This window comes from Zonotrichia leucophrys, chromosome 3 (assembly GCF_028769735.1).
Source record: "Zonotrichia leucophrys gambelii isolate GWCS_2022_RI chromosome 3, RI_Zleu_2.0, whole genome shotgun sequence".
In the NCBI taxonomy this organism is placed as follows: domain Eukaryota; kingdom Metazoa; phylum Chordata; class Aves; order Passeriformes; family Passerellidae; genus Zonotrichia; species Zonotrichia leucophrys.
Window position 1 is genome coordinate 7823658 of NC_088172.1, and position 24455 is coordinate 7848112.

Genomic DNA, 24455 nt, shown 5'->3' on the forward strand with positions numbered 1-24455 from the left:
TCTCAAAAGTGAACACTATTTTTGATCTTTAAAATATATCACAGAATTCTTTTTCTAATGTTTTTCAACAAAATTGGAAAGAACACCTTCATAATACTGCTCTTAGGCAGATTTAGTAGATACAAGACATACTATATTGTGTGACATCATTTACCAAATGTGCCCTTCAAAGTTGAAAAAATGTATTTTAATACTTACAATTAAGTATAATTTTGGTCACATTAAAAGTATTTGTATTTATAAAGGAAATTTATAGCCCTGAAACCAGAACACTGGCAATTCTTATGAGTGTGAGGATTGAAACCTGAAAATAAGCAGATTTTAAATTAATTTTAGGACGTAATTTGGACAAATAACTTTCAGAACAGTGTTCAAAAGGAAAAACTCATATTTGGATGTTTAAACAGGAGAGAAGATGATGTTTACCTTTACATATGACACTGATATAGCTTATATTGTAGTGGTGGGAGCAGATTTTAAAATGAATGTAATCCTGTGGAAAAAGTGGAAAAAGGAGCTACAAAAAGTAATGTGCTTGCATTATCCCCAGACATATCAAGTGACTGGATCACCATCACTCCTAAGTATCCTGATCTTAACTCAAGTGTGATTAATTTGATGGTGACAGGCAAAGGGACAGGAGATCAAAACAAGACTCTTTCAAATTAAAATAAATTGCACAGATTTCAATATTGTGAGTGATTGTCACGATAGTGACTGAATTCTTCATTTCACAATGTCTTATAAAAGTCTTAATTTAACAAAAATCACTGCATATCCAATCACAAACTGTTATATTAATAATTAATACCTACTCAAGTATGTATTTAAGAGACATGGACACTACTTGGCTTGCTTGGATTGGGCTGGAAATAGCACCAGTAAAAACACTGGGAAATCAAGGGATATCCTCTGAATTAGACCATTCTTTACCTTTTCCACAAAGGAATAATCTGCACTCTCTCCAATTTCTGGATTTCCAGAAGAAGGGATCTGCACAAAAGCAAAGTGAATGCCAGTCTGGGTAAGGCAAAAGTGATTTCTTTTGGAAGACAAAAGCATGTAGAAGGAAAGGCAGAAGCATCCAGTGTGCATATGGAATGAAGCAGCATGGCCTACATTAAGTTCATTAAGACCTCCCCTTTTTTACTATTTTCTCACCATACTATTTTCCATTGTTTTGTAGTCAAAAGAGGTTTACAGCTTCTCTCCTAAAGAAGAGCTCACAGGAACGTTTCCTCCCTCTCTCCCACCTCTCCCAGTTTATCATGACGGGCTGTATGTCCAGCTACTCTGGAGCTCACTGGCTGTATGTCCAGCTGCTCTGGAGCTCACTGGGACCCTGCTGTTGGCGTGGCAGGCAGCTGGCCAGCAGCTCTGTGGGGAGGATAAATAAACCTCTGACTCCCACACACATCCTGGCAGGGACAGGCCTGTGGTCCCCACTGCAATCAAACAAGTCACTGGTGCACTCACAACAGAAATCCTTTCCTACCCCAGTTTTAGCACTCTGTGTTAATGAACCCATTTCTTCATCCAAGGGCTTTGGTTTATTCCCATAACACACCCTATAACGCCCCATATAATTATTCTGGGTGTTTGCTGGTACCCCTTCACATTCACCCATGCAGAAAAGACCTAATCCTTACAGCTCTGTATCATTATGGAATAGAAACACAATAAAAAAGACTTTTTTGAAAAGAAAAGTGGACAAAGCCAGATTTTAATTCAAAATTATAATTTTAATACTTTCCTTAGTAATACAAAAAGGAAATGAGACTGGGGGAGAAACAGTAGTGGTGGAAGAACTGGGGTCTGCCAAATGGAAAAACACAGGTCTTAAAATAAAACATTAATCATATTTAATTTCTAAACATGTAACAATTTTTTGAGAGAAAGTAGACAAGAGTTCCAGCTATGAAAGCTATAGTCATTTAAAAAATTATATTATCATTAATTTATGACAAATATTTACATTAATATATTTTGTGGCAGAGGCTGCCATCATCAAAATATCTTGATTTACAGTTTATGGGGTTTTCAGAATTCTTTTGTTTCCTTTGAGTAACTCAAAACCAGTAACATAAACATAACACCATATGCATTTTTGCTTTATAATGTATGCTGATAGCTATTGAAATTTTTTTAAATGGACACAATTTTTGCCTGTTATCCATATTGTAGATCTCTGAAAAGTATTCAGCAAAATGACTGAAGGAAAGTTGAGCCCATTCTTTTTTATAGCACCTCTACTGAAATCAGGAAAAGGATTGTATAGATATTAAAAGCAAAATGTCAGAAAACTACTTATTCATATAACTAACCATTCTAAAGGATTTCACTAACACAAGATACTATGCCCACACTATAATCCTTACCAAAACAAATTCCTTCTGAATAGACATGAGCAGAAGAAGGACTGATCACTTTTAAGTTTGTAAATGGAAATTTTCTTTTGCAACAGACCACTAATAACTGATGTGTCTGTAGTAGTTTGCAAAGGGTTTATTCTCCAGGAAGAACTAGGATATGGTACTGCAGTTTGATTTTAGACCCAAAAGAAATACTGTACTCATTACTCTTAAACAAAAACAGTGATCATTTTTACTTGCAAATAAAGAAAACTCTTATGATTATACAGAAAACAACCTATTAATTACTTTAGGTCCTCAGTCCATTGTACATTTTTGCAGGGAAATGACACTTAATTGCTAAATAAACTCAGACATTATGGAATTTCACTTAGAAAATTTCATTTTTCATTTTCATTTTATTTCATTTCATTTTCTGCAGTGAAATAAACATTTCTACATTTGTTGCAAGGTACCACTACATCATCTCTTCATATTAAAGACAGTCAAATGCATGAGATATAACACAGACTTAGGCTTATTTGTCCAGTAGTTTATGTGGTGTGTACCATCAGAAAAGGCTTAGTATATGGGTGCAGAGGGGAGACCACCCAGGAACTGGACTTATGAATTCTGTTTAACTTTTTATTTCTTGAAAGGATTTTTTATTTCTGCAGAAGACAGGGATGATTAGGTTAAATAGTGACTTGAAAGAGATACAGTGAGCTAGCTATAAATCATTACTTAATTTAATTGAACCATGTGTCGTGCTGTGCTGAGAGGAAAGTAAAACAGTCATGGCATTAATATAGCAAAAATTCTGACTACTTTTAATTTCCTTTCTGAGTGCTCCCACAGTTTTTGTTGCTCTGCATCAACAGCACTAGGAAATAAGCTACTTTAAAGTTCTTTTACCCAACATTTGTTCCAGCATGAATTAATTTTTGTTTGCTGATTTTCAAAAATTTGCTTGCACCTTAAGTCAGAGGTCTTGGCAGTTCTGAAATTTGCTTCTCTGTCTTAGCAAGTGAACGCTTGGGCAGCAATTCAAATATTCCTGCCAGAAGAATCAGCTCCAAAATACAGTGAGGGCCACATTGTGTGACAGATCTGAGATTTAGGTTCTTCTTTCTAAAGTTTTATCTGATGATATTTTTCATTGATATTTATTGGTACTTGCCCAAGCTCTGATTTCTAGGTCTACTTGTTAGGTCTACTTGTGCCAGTGCTGAAATTTGTGCTGAAACATTGATCCCCTCTGCACTGGAGTTTGCACCTGGTAAGTTTTCAGGTAGAGGAGGACCAGTGCAAGTCCTACAAGAGGCAGGAAGAGTAGGATCACACTTTGTTTCCCTTTATGGATAATCTAAACTCATAAGAAATAACAGCTTTACTCGTCTTCACTTTGTGCCGGCTGCGTTGCTCTGAGTACACAAGAGTCTGGATGTCTCTGACTATCAACAGACAAAGGCTACGTTAAGCGTTACAGCAGCATGTTAAGGCACCATGCAGGCAGGAAGAGAAGAGAACAGAGGACAGTAACAGCAGGCAACTATTTCAGCAGATGAAATTGCTGGCTCTACTTAACCAGATTAAGTGCCACTTCTGGCATGCGACCCGGATTCTACATCTGAGGGACATTCTATATCTTGCGATAACACAGAAAATATAAATCTAAAGCAATTTTACTTAATCAGTTTGTGTTCTTTTTTGGGCTTTGTACAGTTCTGAAGTGAAACATTGACTACATCTTGAAATACAGCACTGCCAAAAGGCAGTTCAGCTGTAAACCTGCCGAGCTGAGAGCATTGGAAATGTAAAGTGTTGCCTTTGGGAGGAATAACAAATACTGAGTTTTTGGTGCATGAAACAGGTAAAAATCCAGGGCAATCCTTGAACTTTTGCCTTAAAATGTTATAATAGGTGACTGAAAATATATCTGTAGTGTTCTATGTGGCAAATTCAGATGCTGCAGAGGGAACCTTCCATTTTTCTCCTACTTTTTGTTTGTGTAGGCATCGGTGTCATGACTTCAGGCAAGACTGCAAGCACTATTGTATTTTATAAACCTTTCTCAAAAACATATCGACAAAAAGAGACATGGAAAGGAGAAAGATAAACTCTCAGTAAAGCATTTGAAAGGAAGGGAAAAAAGAGAGAAAATCAGTTAGTTTAAAAGGAGCTCTGAGTAACTCTAGAATAAGAGCTGCAGAAGGCTTTCTATCAAAGGAAAATATGAAAGAGGCAAGGTGCAACTCTAGCAGGAGCTTTAGTATAACTAATCAGCAAAATAACTCAATGTTCCTGCTACTGACTACCTAAAAAAGTGATGCAAGCATTCAACAAAAGACAATAGGAACTAAGTCACATTTCTCATTTTCCATTTCATATCGTTAACTGATTGTTAAGAGGTCAACTTGTGATGGTCTTTTTGACTCGGTGCTATAGATTTTTCAAGAATGAAAGACTGTTTTTGCAAAGAACGTCTAAATGTCAAAATCCGGTAAGCCTAAGAAGTAGAAAAATGTGGGAAACTAAAACAAAAGTAAAAAATATATAGGGTTTGATTGGATGAATTTTCTTATATATGAAAAGTTAATTGCTTCACTTAGGTTTTTTTAAATCATATAAAACACTGTTGAAAAACTGAAATTAAATGTTTCCAGTTTAAAGAAATGTAAAAATATTGTTCAGGTCATGCTGACATGGGACATGATTCTCATTGTTTGAAATTTTTCTGGTTCTAATTCAAAAGCCAGTTTTTCAGTGTTTTCAAATACTGACACATTCCAAATGCTGAGGAACTTCTTCTGTTCCACCCTGGCTGTAATGAGGTTACCCTTTACAGTTCTCCTAGTTTGGTACATCAAGTTTATTTAATCTTTTTGTGTGGTAATGAATTTCAAATACTTGAAGCCAAGTCAGCAGGAGGTGCTGTTAAAGACCCCACACAAGAGTACCCATAAAGCAAGTAGTTCTGCGTCCAAGTGATTTCCCTGCCCCTTTCCCTGGCAGGAGGAAAGCATTGCCCTGCTGCTTCCCCAGAAACCAGGCAGCGAAGGAGCAGAGGATGCAAGAACAAATTATCTACTGCTGGGAATTAATGAAGCCTCACTGGAGTCACTGGAGATACAAAGATCTGAACCAGGACAGAATCTGGGCATGGAGTTGTACCGAGGACAGCACAGATAATTTCCAGGGAGTATCTCCAAGCACAGAGAGGGGATTTGGCTCTTGGGTGCAGTGCTAAAACAAGGCGTGCGTGCGATGACAAACAGACACATTGTTTGTAAACAACAAACATGAGGATCACGTACTTTGTCAAGATATTGCTGTGACTAATTTCTCCCTCAGTGACCTTGTTTGATAAAGTGGCTCTTTGAGAGTGATTTACTGCTACAAAAACCTTGTTGTGAAGGATGTGAAAGTGGCATAAATGTTAGGTACATCTCATCATTTTGCAGTTTGAGAAGTTGAAGCACAAACTTGCCATAGGTCAAGGGAGATGTGTGGCAATGTGAGGAGCAGAAGGAATCTCCTTTCTTCTTTGAAACTTTTAAATATTCTCAAAATTATTAATATTCTTCATGTGAAAATTAATGGAGTGAGGTTAGTGATGTTAGGTCACAATATTGTGCTACTTATTTTCCCATCTAACATCTGCCATTGTCTGTTACACCCATTCAAAGCCTTCATACTACATACACAATTACCAGAAAAGCTGCTCAAGGTCGTTGATTATCTTGCTGCTTCAAAGCAACAGAGTTGTCCTTGTAACAAGATTATTTGCAATTACTTTCCCTTGACTATGTTACCTGCACTGTGTTAAAAAAAAATCCCTGCATAAGGCAGAGTCTCAAAATGAATAAGCTCAAAATGAATAATGATCTTTCCTTCACAGTGGTTTGGGACCACAGAAGTATGGATTTAGGACCAGAATTTGCTTTAAAATGCAATCATATAGAAATTAAGCATTTCCATTTGGGTCAGTAGCCTGACTCAAGAGTGTCACTTTCTAATCCAGGTCAGATCCCGATCCACAGATTGTAGTGCTTTCATTTAGGTTAATGAAGTCAAAGCCAATATGTTTCTCCAATAATATTAATAGGATCAGATTTCAGACATCTATTTCTGTTACTTTTGATAAAACTATAAATGAAATTAATAGGAAGTCAAAATGTCTTGGACTTGCTTCCTAAAGCAAATGGTGTTTTCAGCTTAAACAAGAAGCCTGTCTTTGACCTCCATTTCCTTCAGAATCAGACCATGCTCAACACACATGCAGGAAGAGCCTTGCACAAAATTTACAAGGAACAACACACTCACTTGAAACCTTGAGGTACATGCAAGAAGTATTTTATATCAGTATATCTGCTTGGAAATAATTTATGATCAATCTCTTACCTGCTGATTAAGATCTTCTTTTTTGTTCATGTCCACTTCATTCCAGTTCAGGTCACCATTAGAAACGGCCTAGTAAGAGTCTGGTAGAAAGGTATCCCATATTTATAGGCACAGACACAATGAGGGTTAGTTCAAACAGAATTGCTGTAAAGTTCTTTTCCCAGAAGGCCACGCAGATGCTGAACCATGGAGAGCAGCCCCAACGAGTCATGGCCAGGAGCACTGCTCTCTGGAACAGCACAGAAGTAGTAAACTGACAAACACACATTATTAAGCTGCCTGCCTGGAAACAAAGACAACTGAGCATAAAACTGGTTTGCTCAACTTTTCTCCTCACAAAAGGCTTTTGTCCTGTAACCAGCCATTTCTGCTCTGGAATAGAAGCTATTGTTAGGCTCCTTAGAGGTAAAACCTATACTGAGCATTACAACAGTATGTTTTTGAAGCACATGAACAGGGATTGGAAAGGCACAGAACACTGCAAGAACAACATGCAGCACCAGCCAGTTATTCTGGCTTGCATGTTGCAAATTAATAGTGATGCATTTGGCTGTATTAGAACTGGAGAGGGGTCTTTTTTGCATTAGATTTCTAAAAATATTTCAAGATTAGATAGTTAGGCTTGTCTTTCTTATTTTTCTTTTTATTTTTCAGGTTTAATATGTATTCAAAGGACTGTTTTTAATTGACATTCCATTCATTCAAATACCTTTGGATGGCATAAAATTAAAGGATGGCCATATTGTTGTTCTTACAGGAGCTCTACCTGACAACCCATCACTCAATAAATTCTAGTAAACATGATGTTCAGATTGGCATTTAACCATGTGAAAACTCAGGTTTGGCATTCTTTTAGTGCTCAAAAAAATAAAAAAACTCTGTTACCCAAAATAATGACTATGCATTATGAGCTATAATTCAGAAAAACAAGTCCAATGCATAAATATAAGTGCCCAAGTCCCAACCTGGGATTCTGAAAATATTTGCTTTTCTTGTAGGCCAGAGATCCCACATTTGTGACTCCATCTATGCAATTTCTGGAACTACCCCTTTCTGAACTGCCCCACTTGTCACAGACCAGAGCAGGCAAAAACAGGAACAACTACTATTCAAGAAATGGGCTTATTTATGTCTTAACATTTTGTCAGCCAGACATTAAAAAAACTCAACACTCAAATCATTCAATAGGATCAGGCTCCTACAGGTCAGATAGCATGGAAATCAGCATTTTGCTTTGAGAATAGTTCTTTCAAAAATGTTTGCCTCAGACTTCCACCACACAGCAGTAGGCACAATTGCACAGCTCCTTTTCTAGGCAATGTACAGCTGTCATAGACCTACAGGCTGCCATGGCAGAGATGCTTGTGAGCCTGCCAGGATGACCTATGTCAAAAGGACACTTCTGAGCAGGACCACTCACACCAAATTGTCTGAGAGGCAGAGGCCAGACAGCAACAATTCTTCTGGCTTCCCATTTTTACCATTTTGAATGCAAGCAGGAACAACCTCAGTTCTTAATTTTAAAAGGACACACTTCAGGTTAAAAATTTCATTTTTCAGAACAATAAAAATGTTCTTCACAACAACAGTGGTCAAACACTGGCACAGGTTGCCCAGACAGGCTGTGGGATGTCCGTCCTTGGAGGTATTCAGAATTTGGGTGTAAAATGCCCTGAATAAACTGAGACAAGTTCTGATTTAAGTGGCAGATCAAGCCTGGTAACTACCACAGATGTTATCCATAATAAATTATTATTTGATTGTACACCTGATTAATTTATACATATTTTTAATTAACTTCATTATATTCTTGCAAGTACAAAACATCTCTGGCACACTTCACATTCTGTTCTACTCTGTTCTGCTAAACAGATCCTAAAGACAAGAAAGAGAAACCTCTGCTTTAAGCAGTGTAATTGAGGCGCCAATCTTGTGAACATCATTGGAAAAAAACAATCCTTTCATTTATGTTGAAAGAATCAACTATCTCCATCTCAAGTATTTATTACATCCTCTTAAAAAAGTGTTGTTTTGTTTTGCTTTGTGGATAGACTGAAAGGGGAGAGGGAGGGAGTTCTCTGCCAAGATCTGCCTGCAAGATGCTGCTGGTTTCAGAAAAACTGTGATGATTGGAGAATCTGAGAATCAGATCCAGAAACTGATGGAAGCTTATTTCAGATCTACCACAACACACAGATTAGTGCAAAGAGTGTTGTTTGGTCAGTAACACTCATCGTCTTCCCACTTTTGGGGAATAAGATAGATCAAGACAAATCACTGTATCTCATGAGAGAAATCCAGGAGTTTATTAAAAAATGGCTTTTATAAATACATTCAGAAAGGCAGTTTCTGTAACTAAGCTTTTGTAAAAACCTGCTTTCAAATGGATATGGGAGTTTTCTTCCTAAAACAAACGTCTCTGCAGTCTCGCAGTCCTTCCAAAACAAAGAAAACCCCCCAAAAAAGCCCTACAGAGGAAGACATCCTCTGAGGGAGAAGTATTCTGACAATAGAAAAAAGAGAAAATAAAGTGAACGGAATCATGTTTATTTTACATTTATCATTGAATTGTGCATAAGAGACACTATAAGTAGTGAATTCCAAGTTCCTGAAAACCCAGTTTAGCATTGGTCACAGTAAGAATGGGCGAAAAAGTAGGGAGCAATATTTACTGCTTGATCAGGAACACAGCTGCGAGAAACAGCCATGCCATGCTCATCCACCCCTTGTTTCCTGGGAGACAGATGAGATGGGCTGGAGCAGACCTGCCTCTTAGGCTTGTCCTTAAAATGCTTGTCCCATCTTTCATCCCCTCCTCCTTTTCCAATTCATTAGAGAGGAACCTTCTCCAGTCCTTAAAGCCTTCAGGTAGGTGTGAGAGGCCTTGAGATGGTTTCAATTTGGCATTAGCATAAATGTGCTAAAAATGTTCTTTTTCCAGCTATACTGACTACAAAACAGTTTTTAACATCATTAAAAGTAAACCAAATTTCTCAAGGGCATGTGTGGTGCAGACTAATATTTTCATATCCATATATATTCTTTGTCTCATCACGGGAAAGGGAGTCTGAGAAGAACAGCCCAGAAAGGTGTTTTCTGGAGGAGAAGCAAAGATTTACACAAAATAATCCCTTTATTTTAGAATGTAGAACTGATACCATGAGTTTGGATAATTGTTTAATTTAAATATACAGGGCTTCAACCGTAGTTTATCAAATACCAATATAAAAATCTAGACACTTCAGAATGATAATGCAGAACAAATGTCACCAAAGTGGTTACTTAATACTTTAACTACAGATACTTTTTATGCACTGTCTATGATGAATAAGTGCTAATGAGAAAGTGCAAACTGCTCATTATCCCATTAGTAGCTCTTCAGCAGCTAAAAAAAGAGAACCAGCTTCTCTGGCGACAGCTACTGTGGTAAACAACTGCCAGCTCAGGGGAGCGATCTGCTGGTGAGGTGATGGGAGCCTTCAGGCGGACTTCACCATCGTTGTGGCTTCAAACTACTTCTGATTCCAGCTACTTACAAAATAGTGGGTTTTTCATGTATTTAAAAAAAAAATATAGAATTATCACTGCTTGTACTCTCCTCCCATTTAATTTGGTTCTCCAAGGGGGAAAAATTTATATATATGAAATAACTTCCTTTCAAACAGTGAAGAATGAGGCTTTGGAGCATCCACCAGGAAAATATTTTTTTCTCATAACTAGTGCAGGTTACATTCAGTTGCTAAAAAATGTTTTCTCCCATTTCAGAAACCTTCAGAATAAAGAGACTTCTAAAGCTGTTTAGCATTCTTATAATGTGGAGATTTTCAGACTGTTGCCAACACTACTGTATGGATACACAGGTTACAGTATGGATACAGAATATAGTACTGTAGGATATACAGGTTACAATGAGTTTTGGCGGACCTGTTGCAGGAGTTTTTATAAAAAAGACTCTTTAACTCTCCAGTTCCAAGGCTGGCAAAAGGAGGTATTCACTATGTCTCTCCCACATCATCATAAACTTATTAAATTCTGTGCTAATATCCAAAGCCTAGTATTACAAAGCCAAATGCAGAATTTGAACAGTGAAATCCCTTCAAGTAAATCTAACCTAACAACAGGATACATTTCTTCTTTTACCTCCAACCCTGTGCCTTGCCATCATTACCAAACAACACTGTAGCTTCTATTCACAGGCCTTTTTCTTTGCATTTTTTCACAGCTGATATATTATTCAGCATCAAGATTTACAAAATAGTTCACTTAATTAAATTCCATATTGCCATCTAGTAAAACACATTGTTAGGGCTTAGATTTGTATTGCAATCTCATTTACTGTAGTTATGTTTCTCCTAGGTACTCTTAAATTTTCCTCAAATGGTTTTCTCTTTTTACATTCTCAAAAGGTGGGCACAAATGGTGCTCACATTGAATTGGAACCAGAACAAGACCATGGCTAGAAGAAGAATTCCTGTGCCCCGAGGTCTACCCAATACACCTTCCTTCTCCTTCAGCTCTCTGGTGGCAGTACACACTCACTTTCCTGGCAGTCCTGTTTTGCCACAGTGCAGCTGCTGGGCTGGGTGAGCAGCCACACAGCCCTGTTAGAGAATTGTGTCCTATTTCCTCCACATGCCTCTTCCAGAGCAGTGCCACGAGGGAAGGCTGCCCTGCAGTGTGGCCCTGCTCAGAGCTCATCACTCTGTAGGGAAGCATGACCTGTGAGGAGTTCTGGAGAGGTGCTCCAGCAAGCAGGGCACAGGACACTCCTTCCAGTGAGCCTTGTAGGTACACCTGCCCCTGCAGACTGTAATTAGCAATTAATATGGATTGCAGAAAATCCAGGTAGTGCTTGACATTCTAATCCTGCAAAACACATCATGTGAGCATCAGTACCAGCGTTGCAGTTCTACAGCTACCCCTGTAATTCTGTCTCACTATGACATGCTCCCTGAGGTGAACTGCAAGAACAGCAGCCCTGACACCATCTGTGGCAGCTGGGTTTTTCCACCTTAATATGCAACGCAAATTCCTGGCAGATGTAACAGACCTTACTTGACACAGCAGTGTCACTGGCTGAGGTTCTGCAGCTACAGATCTTTGCACTCTGTGTAAATTCTTCATGATTTAATCTGGAGCCACTCTAGGGAGGCCATGAATCCATGCTGGAAGAAGGTTTGATGGTTATCATTAGTTGTCAGCATGGACAGTGACCAGTGCTTCATCATGTGACTCTTGTTGCCTCTTGTTACTTGCCACTACCCTCCACAGATTTCTTTTTCCATATACAGTCAGTCTTCAAGTGAGGCATAAACCTTAAGGAATTTAGAGATTTTAGAGGAGCTAAGGTTTTAGTTAGAGATAAGCTTTATTTGAGTTAATTAAAATAAATGAGTAGGCCTTGATGAAGTTAAGAGTTAGTAGTTAACTAATAACTGATTGATTGCCAACACAATGTTTGGCTAGCTGGGTTTATAATGAAGAATATAGAAACTGATAAGTAGCTTTTGGGAACATAAGACAATTGTAGGCTTCCTCTGTTCTGAAACCAATTGAAGGCAGAGAGTAGGAGCTCTACCAAGGGTTCATTTGTCATATTTGCATTGAGAAGGTAGAAAGGTCAGAACGAGGAAAACTTCACTTACTTCTTCATTTTGGGACCCCTTCCCATGAAAGGGACCACTGACCCATTTCAAGGAACAAACTGCGCATGCTTAATAGCTTTTGGACTAATTACCATACAAAGCAGGGAATGGGATGTACCAAAGTTATGAATACGTATTTGTATTTTGGGTATTCAATACTTGTATAGATAAAAGGGCTCTGTAATCACCAGTAAATGGCGGTGTGTATTTGGGAGCATCACAATAAACATACACTTTCTAACTTTAAACTGTTAGGGAGTCTTTGTCCGTCACAGTTGGATATTGGTATCAACATCCACATTTTTTTAATAAATCACAAGAGCTTTATGGCATTACACTTACCAACGCCATTTTAGCAGAAGGTTGGAGAAAATTCATGGCATCTTATGGCCTTTGTTCACATGCCTTGCACACCCTCCAGGTAAACACAGCACAATGTCCATCACACACCTCAATCACTTCAATTTTTCCAGGATTACCCCTGCTTGCTGGAAAAAGAGGAAGAAAATGTCACTTAATAGACTTGGCCTTTTACTTAGACTTAAGATGAGAGTTCAGATGTGCTTCCACACAGCTTCCAAATTGTCCCACTTTAAAGCAGATGACCAGCTGCCATTAGTGTATTAATACTACAGTGAGAGGTGCTCCATAGCAAGGCATGAACTCTAGGCATGGATATCCAGTGTCTCTAAGTAGTGTGCCCAAAAAATAGAAATAGTAAGAATGTTTACTGTCTCTTAAGGGAAATAAAAATTAAAAAGAAACCTTTCATATATTCTGGAACATATTTCTGCCAAATGATTTTCTCTTTGACATATTTCAACCCTTTGTAACAGTGTTTCAGGTGGCTATAGTCCTATTTCCATGCTGTTAACTTGCCATCACAGTTGAAAATGTCATTAGAAAGAAAAAGTAAAGGGAGAAGCATCCCTCAAGTACAACAGGATCAGACCGACCCAGCCTCTCTGCAGTGTGCAAACATAGCCTGCATGGTAGATGATTTGTCAAGTATTTTTCCTGAGGAACCATCAGCCGTTTCTTAGTACACAATTATGCAAATCACTGAAAGCACTATGTGAAAATGATGATATTTAGTATGCACTCTGAGTATACTAACAATATTCAATGCCATTCATTCTACAATCCCAATTTTTCCAAATTATATGTCTAAAAAGTACAATTTTTTTGAGATAAATAATGATAAATTAATAGCTACATTAATTTGCACTCATAAATTGGCAAATTGAAGAAATCAAACAAAAAAAAAAAAAAAAGCATGTTTGCCCACATAATATATCTGCTTATAAATAGCTCTTTATATCCACTAACTTTAAGATCTTTCTCAGGTAACACCTGGAATCTAGAGGAAGTTATCTTTAAGGTTTTCTTTGCAATAACTTTTAGCATTCCATAGCTGAAGAGGAATTCTGCACTGGGTGTTATGCTTAATTTAAACTTTGGCACTTCTGATGATTAAAACTTGATACAAGATTTATTAGCCTAATTACCTAGATGTTTCAATGTATTTGTGCTATGACACCATAGTTCCAGATCCTTTATTTTGATTTTCTCAGTAAATCTGTCCACTCTGAGAGTAAATTCTCCTTTATGACATCTGCAGGCATAGAACATTCTGGCTTACTTGTATTCATATTCCTTTTTCCTTAGTAGATTATTTGTGTTCACAAGTAGAGCATACTCCTTTTTCATTCAAAAAAGTGCAGTTATCTAGGGCACAATAGATATGATTTGAAATCAACTTATGCCTGAATGGATTTAGATATGTAATTCTGCCCCCTTTACTGACACCCTTAATAACTATGTTCAAATGCTTAGTGATCCAAATCTGTATTTGATATATATTCAAAAATACAGATTCAAATCTGTATTTGATATATATTCAAAAATGTGAGGTTTAAAAGTAGGAAGCATTTCTCTGCCAAGAGGGAATCAAGCACTGAACAGGCTTCCTAGATATGTTTCATGTTCCTAGACTGTCAATGCTTAAGAGGCATTTGGGCAATGGCCCTGATAATATGCTGTAACTTTTGGTCAGTCCTGAAGTAATCAATCAGTTGGACCAGTTGGATTTTACATCACTTCCAGCTAGATCCATTCTATTCTATTCTATTCTATTCTATTCTATTCTATTCTATTCTATTCTATTCTATTCTATTCTATTCTATTCTAACAACTGCTGCTGCTAAATGAATAGATGACAAAGATGCTTAGTCCTTCTTGTTAAAATTGCTCTGCTTGATGTAAGCTGATTAAAAAATCATTGGGTCAGATAAAGAGAATTATAAGCTTAAATCTCTGTAACTAGTGAAAGATTCTTCCGGACAGAGGGAGAAACAGCTTTAATCTCTGTTCTGGTAAAAATTATATACTTTATATTGAGGCTGTTTTCTATCTACCTTTTCTGCCAGTCAGGTTTTAAATGAGCATAGAATAGATGCAGTGGGGTAAAATTAGGAATCTCTACTTTCATTTAAAATACACATTTCTATCATGTTTTCAAAGAAGCCTTGAAAGCAAGCTAGTGTGAGTGGAAACAGAAGGGAGTAAAAAAATCCTAATATTTCAATCCTTGCTAGTAATTTAACAGCAACAAAAAGTAGCTGCCATGTTCTCTACTTACATTAGGTGGCACCATCCTCACAGATTTATTGTTTATGTAAAAAAGCTCAAAAACATTAATTCTGAAATTATGTTAATTCGAGTACGAAATACCTTGATAAAGCTGATGCTTGAATTGCAACTCAGAGGAACATCTGACATTATTTAGACAAGAAAGAGTACTCAAATTCTGTGTAAAAGAAATCTCCTTTGTTGAAGAAAAGGTGCAAGGAATAGCTAACAGGAAAGCAGGAATGCTGATGGATTTAGCCATAAATCTTGCTCTGTAATAGGCTTATTAAGAAGCCCACAATTCACTCTTCATCTCTAAACAGGTTTTATTCCCAGAAAAACAATAGTGAAAACCTCTTTATGATTCAACTTATTTAACTGGGTTATGATAATTTGCAGGACCTTTTCATTCTTCACTTATCAGTGGAGGAATTTCTAAAAATAGTTGAGAATTGCTAATTCCACTTTGCAACATTCATCACTATTTTGTAGTGTGGTTCTCCTTGTGTTAAAATGAAGTTCATACTATTAGAAATGGAATGAAGGAGAGGGTAAGTGGCGAGAGCAACCAACATCAAATTCAATTAAGATCAGCCTCTTCTCAAATCATCTCTGTGTCAGGCTAGGCATGGACTTAGGCATGGATATCCAGTGTCTTTAGATGGTGTCCCAAAATAAATGGAAGCAAGTAAGAGTGTTTATTGTCTCTTAAGGAAAATAAGTAAGAACCAAACCATTTATATATTCTTAAACATATTTCTGCTGAATGTTTTCTCTTTGATGTATTTCAACCCTTTGTAGCAGTGTTCCAGGTGGCTGTAGTTCTGTTATCATGCCATTAACTTGCCATCACAGTTGAAAATCTCATTAGAAAGAAGTTCTTACAAGACTCATGACACTAGGGCTCCTGGTCTTGAGAAGAATTCTTCTAATAGCTTAACTTTAAAACTCAATGTTTAGTTTTACCAAATTTGGAAAATTACATACAGTCCATCAGATAGAAACAGGTGGGTGTGAACTGCCTAAATATTTTAGGATCTCAAAAGAGAAGTGACTTTCTGTTTCCTTGTTCCATCTCTAGGGTAACATACTAGGAACTCATTAAATCAGTTAAAGTAACCTCTTTGTCAAGGCCTGAGGAGCAGGAATCAAATTTATAAAGGCAAATAGATGCTATTTGAAATTTTCATCCACGTACCTCACTGCCCTTATTGCTGATGATCCTCTGATACCAAATTTCACCCCAGTGTGAACTTGTGCCATTTACTGAGGTTCACAGAGACAGGTGACCCAAACAGCCTGTGATGAATATCCCTCCACTCTGTTTATGTCAACTCAAAAAACCAATGACAATTCAAAGTTATGACTTTGGGTAGATGATTAAGGTAAAAAGAATGCTAAAGTACGGAAGGCCTTGGATACCCAGCCATGACATTATTATTAAGTCTATCATATATTACTGTATATGTATAATTATCATTTTTCATTATTATTAAATCTATGTATAGTACAGTATGTACGTAAGCCTGGACTAATTACAGGATGCTCACACTGTTTTCTTGCACATATTGCTGCTTCAGAGATGAATTAAGGATGACTGATCTATTTATTAAAAAACAAAACCAAGAACTGATCTCAAATAACAGTGATAAAAGTTAGAAAATATTGCAAAGTAATTGAGTATGTATTTCCTATTGCTCTAAAAAAATACATTGGTGTCACAGTGTTTTCAAAGATGTGCAGCAAAATCTTGCTGAAAACTACTTTTAGAAGTTCCTTTCTAAGTTCCTACTGTTTGTAATATTGTTTACAGAGCAGATAAAATAGGTCAGTTGGAGAATAATGTTGCATAGGTGACTAATGCATGGCATTTGCACAAGTTACAAGTAATCTGGATATGTTTTCAATAGAGCATGGTAGTCCTAGAAAACAGATCTGCTCCCACAAACCAGTGTATTTCTTACACACTTATTGGGGTAATAATACAGTCCATACCTAGAAGGCAGAGGAAAGAATCAGAGGCTTGTTCCATAGGTTATGTTACTGGAACTGTATCTGCAGCTGCAAAAAAGAGGCATGGCTATAAAAAACCAACCATGCCAGCTAAAACCAGTCAATACATGCAGCAGCACATGCTGCAGTAGGGAATATACTGAGAGTTCCTTCTTGCTGCAATTTTGCACATTTACTTGAGCCAGGTAACAGAAGTGGATCTCACAAATGTCATTTAGCATTTGTCCTAGTGCTTCAAGCAAACATCCTAAGACTGAGCCACGGAATGAAATACTCATTACCTACTGGAGGTAGGAACTGGACAAAGTAAAGCTGAGTGTACTGCCTCTGATGCCTCCTAATGCACACATTTAATGTTTCTACCCCAACAACTGAAAGACCACTAGGTCAAGGCTATGCAAATAGATTTATATATTTTCCTTACTGTTCTTTTAATCTTTAAAATAAGGATGATTTAAACTATAACAGGTATTCCAACAATGGTATGGAAACTTCCATGTGCATGACAGATGAATGGATTGAAGGCACACCCAAATCAGTTTGGGCCCTCTAGTAATGCACTCGTGCTCCATCATCCCTCCTTGCCCATAATGGGCTGTGTTTTGTACATGCTCATGTGCCAGGTGGCGTTCAGGGCTCAGAGCAGGACAGGGATCCTTTATAATAAGTGGTTTAAATATGTCAAACCCATTTTGGAAGGCACAAGCTATTAGGCATAAGAGCATGAATGAGGCAGTTCCAATTAGCCTGAGGATTCAAGAGCTGTTCTTGGCAGTATTTATGTACTGATTTGCATTTAATCCAACAGTCCAGTGTGGGTGAGGAGGAGATGGTGTAGCACATAAAAGGCTATCAAATGTGTAGCTCCTATGAGCTCTGCCATGGCTCTTTGAAAAAATTTGGTTGCCAGATCATTTCCTGATACTCTGATAAGAGCAGTGGGGGACTTGCCCCTCTGTGTCATAGTCCAGAGGTCATCACTTAGTGCATTTTGAATCTCTGTAAGCTTTTTGTAACAAGCTAAACAAAATTGGCATAGATTGTTAAATAAAGACATAGTGTAGATGTAATTTCTGACTGATTTTCCTCGCTGCCTTATCAGGCCAGACCTAACATGTCTTCTCTAAGCAAATTAACTGCAGTGCCATAGGCAAGTTTTCTTTCCCATATCCAGCCCAATGGTTGAAATTTCCACTCATAAATAACTTCCTTTACCCTGTAGCTATTTCTAATGATGAATGCCTTTCCTAGATACTTTCATCTTCAACAAGTTCCTGACCTTACAAATATAATCCAGAGAAGTAATGAGGAAAGATTCCCTATCTGCTTAAATGAGTAGGTGTCCACTTCTTCACTACTGTTTCGGTGTAATTTAGAAGACTTTCTTTTTTTTCTAGTGATCCATAGAGCAGGTTGAGCATAAGAACTCTAGATGTAGGAGCCTGAGGCAAAAGTCATTACAAAAACAGCAAAGAAGAGCCTGACCTGCATTGCAGTGAAGACTCCAAGGCAAACTGCATGGACAGAAGTGCTCTGCAATTCTTTCTTTTTCTCAGATAAGCACTACTCTAGGTTGGTTCCCCTTCTAGGCACAGAAAGCCAGGATAGGGTTAAAAGTGTTCCAAGGCATGGAAAGATTTTCTGAGTTCACCCAAAGTCAGTGACAGAAGCATATTTATTCTGTGAGAAAAGTGCATGAGTTACACCTGATCAGCCAAGGGTAAAGCAATGGCTTAAAATAACAATGAAGCTTGCAAAGTTTTTGCAGAGCATATCTAAAAAGCTTAAAGCTACAGCTTGCTCGCAACTTTCCTGAACCTGTATGAATTCTAATTGACATAATCATTATGACCTCAAAAAAAAAAATTGGGAGGATTTTCACAGGCAGGAAGGAAGGTATTGCAGTAATGGGCAACATAGGGACCCCAGGCAGGTACAAAGTTGTGCTCTTTATTGCCGAAAACCTGGCCTTTTTTAAGCAGTTAGCTGGTTATCACCAGCTAACACAACACAACAGGCCCAAGTCAGTCAATCACCATGCACCATGGTGTGGACATGTGGCTGTCACACAGCAGGTCTCTCACATCTCTCATGTCTCTCTACTGTGGTCCCAGCTCAGTCACTCTCCCACAGCAGAAGTAACAGGCTGGAGCCATGTTACAAGGCCTTCCTTTTATAAAGCCTTACCTATGAGTAACAATTCCCTCTTCTTTGTTTTTGTGTTGCACAGCTAAAACTGTCTGTGCCAGTAAAGCCATTATCTTATCAAGACTGCTATTGATCATTTGCTGCACACAAGATATAATACATGGGATGCATGTCACAATCATTAAGAACACACAGAGGATAACTATGCTATACATTACTAAGTGTTTAAGCTATGCCTTGAAGCTGAGGCTGCCGAGCCATGATGACACCCCCCACCAACCACCTTCATTGTGTTGCAGTGGCAGTTTAGTGAGCTGCTTAAGATTGCTGATACTCTTATGAATGGACTTTGGATGGTCACTTAAGTTCATGCAGCACATGCCATCAAAATCTTCGCACCCATGGCCATGAGCCAGCAGTAAGAATTCAATGGCGGCCTTGTTTGCAGTGTTGCATGTTGCACCGATTTAACATCAATTGGCATTGCTGAAAGAGTGGCACTAGTGGTGTTAGCTTCCTCTGCAAAGCCACAACTGAGCTTGTTTAATGAAGACAAAGTGTGAGCAGTACCAGTTGCTGGTATCAAGCTGCCAGAGATGCACTCTGCAGTGTTCCAGAAAGTCACCATCAGACTGCACTTCTCTCTGAGAACCCATGTGCTGCACCTGGCCCAGTGCTGAGCTGCAGCTGTTAGAGCTGTCTGATTTGGATGAAACAAGGTCAGCTGGCCAATAGAGCAACAGCTTTGCCTGATATGCCTTTCCAGATACACTCCCTACACATTAAGAACAAGTCCAAGGGAAGAGCAATAGCACTGATGCCATGGGACTTTCCAAGGTTTGATTACACCACAAGGAAGTATTGCTGAAAATACCTTTAGGAGAGACATCAAAGTTAACACTGTTCATATGAACATCAAATGTATCATCAATGTAAAAGCATAGCAAGGCCTGCAAAGCCCCTAGCGTATCTAGTTCTTGTGGCTGTGAGAGCAAAGCTGGAAAGTTATGCATTCTTCTCAGATCTTTGTACCATGTCTCATCCCATCCTGTGTATTTTTGCCAAGGGTCCTGGCACCACCACCTGGGCTGCAATATCCTTAGGGCCAGGCAGTTTCACATTGTGCAGCTTACCACAAAGCTCCTCGCCAGTGGGTACCCCTGTGAACCAGGTGTGAAAGGGATCCCCAGGGGTTGCCACAGAGGTGCACACAGTATCAGTGCGTGTAATATTTGCAGGGGTGATCCATACATTTGTGCTGTCCAGTGTAGGAGGAAAGACACTCACAGTGCCTTTGCTAATCAGGATGATGCAAACAAATTTAATGTGGCGACCTGCGAAGACACAAGCATAACTCCTTCCCCACATTAACAAGTCTAAAGGTCCTGCCCACTGCCCTGTTTCTAGGTCCTTTACCATCACCAGAGGCCTGGGATGAGCCTTTGTATCAAAATAAAAATGCCTTTCTCATGCTGTTTGGCCAGGTTCATCCCAATTCAGGAAATTGAGAACATACTGGGCTTTTGCTAACCTATCATGTAGGCACTCCAGGAAGGCTTATTTTTGACATGAGAGCTATCTCTCTGCCAAATTTAAAATACCTGCAGAATAGTGCTGGAGAACTTTACAGAACAGATCTCAAAGTATTCACATGAGTAAAGTGGCACCTTTTTCTTAGGCTCATTTATTGAAGGAGCTGAATTATTTGACTGAAATATTCTGGAATTCAGCCAGAAGCACAGGAAAGATATGAAACATTTTGACTTAAACTCAGTGCTTCAGAAAGGTATAAACAATTAAAATTGGTATTGTATAATGGGAATAGAAGCTGTTTTCAGTGGTGCATAGTGAGTGGTGGTGCTCACACATGTGCAACAGACAGACAGAGCTCTCACCCTGCTGCATCTCCTTCCACTATTGCAGCAGGGAAAATGATCTTTTGGTAGAAATGCCAAACTGTGTAAAAGGTCATTAATGACCCATTCTATGTAATACTCATTTACACTCCACTTACCATTCCATTTTAATTAGTAGCTCAAGTAGCAAACAGGAAATAAGCATCATCTGAGGACACTCCTAGCATTATTCTTTACGACCTCTCCGAAGCAGACCACAATCCCCCCAATAGGCTGAGACAAGAAAAGATTTGAGAAGCAAGTGGTATATATCGCTCTTTCCTGTATGCCAGCTGAAGCTTGCAAGATGTACATGCCACTATGACTCAGCAACAAGAAACCTGCAATTTCCTCAGGCTTTGGGCATTTGACATTAGAATGACTCATTGTCCATATGGAGAGCTGAGGAGTCATTTTCATATGACCACACCAGAGCATCTTGAGAGAACTTAGAGAAAAAGCTGGAGTTCCAAGGTGTTCTTTTTCTGATAAATTTTCTTAGCTATTTCAGTTACCCCTCTGTGATTGTTTCATCAGTGAGATACAGCTGCTGATTGTGGGTCCACAGCTCTTACAAAACAGTATTGCATATCTTCTTAGAAGTTCTTATGGCAGCAACTTTCCACCAAATCTTTGATATTTGGCAATACTAAAACAACTAACACACAAATATGTTAATGTAGGTCATCACTGAATTGTGGAGCAAAGGAGCTGAGCCATATCCTACAGGCCATGGCATTTTACATGCCTAGGAATGTAAGGAGATCCTGCTGCACCCCACAGAACAGCCTGCTTTCAGCCCCAGAGCAGCACCAACCTTCCTTGCACAACATGCAGCAGGCTCAAGGACCTCCCATCTCCATGAGGAGGTGAAATTAAAAATATGTGCTAAAATAGGCAAATCTCTCCACCCATGCTTTGGAAGGTGGCCACAGCTATCCACCTTCAATCAATAAGTGCCACACAGCACAGAGCACAGATTTATTCCGTAGAGGAACCACTCTTTGTTACTCTTTCTCCTTCATCAGGGCATTTAAGCATTAGCACCTGGACTGATATTCCCACAAAAAATAAGAGACCCTCATTGTCCAAAGGTGACCTACATGAAGCTTTGATATCAGCAATCTGATAAACAAGAGGGTTCTAATCTGACCGAGGTTCTTAAATTGTCATGTAAAAGCAGATTTCAGTCAAACAAAAGCTTTCAGTCACCTTTTGAAATCAATAAAGTAACCAACTACAAAACTAAAATGTGAATATAATATCACTTAGGTTGGAAGTTCTTTTGCTATCATTTACTATTTCAGCCATACAACTATGGCACTGCAGCTGGTGTGTGACCATCCATGGGGGAATGCAGGCTGAAGAACTGAGGCTTGACACTGGAAGATAGGAAACAGCAGATAAATTATTTCCTGTACACCTTTATTCTGTTCCTTGTGCAATTGTATTTCAATACAGTCTTTAATTAAGTAATCATATCCTATTCTTCCCCCCTTTTTTTTGCTTTTAAGATTTAATGCAGAAAAGTAATTCCCATGGTAGTTAGATGAAGGTTTCAGGGGCAACTCTTGGTTGTGGTGCTCCCTAGCTTCTGTGCAGCTTGATCTTTCATCCTCAACTATATTTTTTGCAGGTTTTTTTTTTATTACATGTGAGTTTTTATGAACAGATAACATCAAAGTTAGGTGAATTTTGAGTGCATTTTCCCACAGCTTTGCAGGCGGCTAGCGGAGGCACTTTTTGTGCATCCCAGGCTTGAACAATACACAATAACACGAGAAAAGTTTCAATATGTTGGTTGGTCTGTTTCCAGACAAAAGCTCTTTCTACTAAACTATTAAATATGGTAATTTTTCACATGGGATGTTGCATTTGCACTGAAAATTGCAAAAAAAAATGATACAAGCAGCTGAGCTGCAGTTCTCACAAGACATAAAAGTAACATTCAACATAAAATCCCCATAATTTTAAACATAAAAGTTTGAGGTTGGAAATTGATGAGGTTGAGCTCACACCTGAAGCATTCAGTATTTCGCTGTAAAGCAAATAAACTCTTCAAGGGAACAAAATCAATCCTCCTACTAATTCTGCTTCCAAGTGTCAGCCTGCATTGTGTGAAAATGTTACCAGGCAATGGCATGACAGCACAGAACAAATGAAACAAAAATCTCTTCTCAGTGTACTTTAACTTCCATATGAGCTTTCAGAGAAGAAACTGCAGTTTTGCTTACTTAGCCTGTATCAGCTCCATTCTTTACAGTTAAAATGCACATTTAGAGCTGGAATGACCTCCCTGAAGAATACTATGTTTCTGTCCCTGACAGCCCATGTCTCCAAGTATTGGAAATACAAGCTTTTTTCTCTTTTCTTGGTAAAGGAAGAAAATCTGATATTTGCTGATATTTATGTTTAATGCCTGCTTAAAAGCATCTTTTCCAACACATCACTGATCAAAAAAACCTGTAATCTTTTTTGCATTGTCCTGAGGAAGTTAATCATTCTGCTCTAGTCTATGGATGATACAATCCAGACCTCAGGTTTGCACTTCACAGAACTGTGTGATTCAGCAGCCACAGCTACTTCTATTTTTGTGTGTCCAAACCTTCAGCCTGTGCTTCTGGGTTTGCTGCAGTGTGTGTTTGGCTGCATTCAGAGAGATGTTCTTCATTTTAGCCTCTAACTAAACCTAAAGTGAGAACATAATAGAACCAAATACTCCAGGATCGTAATGAAAAGTAAGACTTTCTTAGATGTCATTAACCTGTGAAGATATTTAAACAATCAAGGAGATTCAATGCTACCATATGGAATATGGGAAATATTTGAGACATATGAAGTATTATTCTGTTACAAACTTTTGGCTGATAGGCTTTTGTATGAAATTCTTTTACAAATATTTAGGAAATCCCATTTTTCAATGTACAGCCCTGGGACTTTGTTAAGGCTCGCACCAGAAACCCTGTGCCTGGAGCTAACAAATAGCTGCGATAGCAAAATTTGAAAGGCAATACGTGATGTGGTCTGTACTTCTGGCTGTGTGTGGTCTGTACTGTACATTCTTATGGCAGTCTTCCTTTCCAAAAGCTACTGAAATACCTTTTTCTCCACTAAAATCAGATATTTTATCAGAAGTGGTTTGATATTGATTGTCTATGCTATCTAATTGCTGTATTAGTTTATAGGACAGGGAACTTACTGCTCACAAGAGGCGCTTCTAACTAATCTGTTCAAGAAATGGCAGTTAATAATTGCTTTTTCTCATCTTTATCAAATCCACTACTGTGAGCTCACTATGACTCCTTCAGACAATCTCTGTTGCTTTGTGGAAACATTTCTTGAGAAAAACATTCTCTCTTTATGGTGTA

The 24455-nt window shown here is 38.3% G+C and overlaps 1 protein-coding gene across 3 annotated transcripts in view; it reads right to left on the reverse strand.

Moving 5' to 3' along the window:
• The window catches only part of LGSN (lengsin, lens protein with glutamine synthetase domain), a 60934-nt gene that overhangs the window by 14210 nt on the left and 22269 nt on the right, over positions 1 to 24455 (reverse strand). The window contains exons 1-2 of one of the 3 annotated variants that reach the window (XM_064710092.1): positions 6756 to 6785; positions 934 to 993 (exon numbers count right to left, since the gene is read on the reverse strand). The exons of 1 other annotated variant lie outside the window; for it this stretch is intronic. In XM_064710092.1, coding sequence (XP_064566162.1) covers positions 934 to 993; positions 6756 to 6785 — 90 coding nt within the window. Of the gene's footprint in view, positions 1 to 933; positions 994 to 6755; positions 6786 to 24455 lie in introns of those variants that run through there. One more of the 3 variants, XM_064710093.1, reaches the window with a different exon arrangement.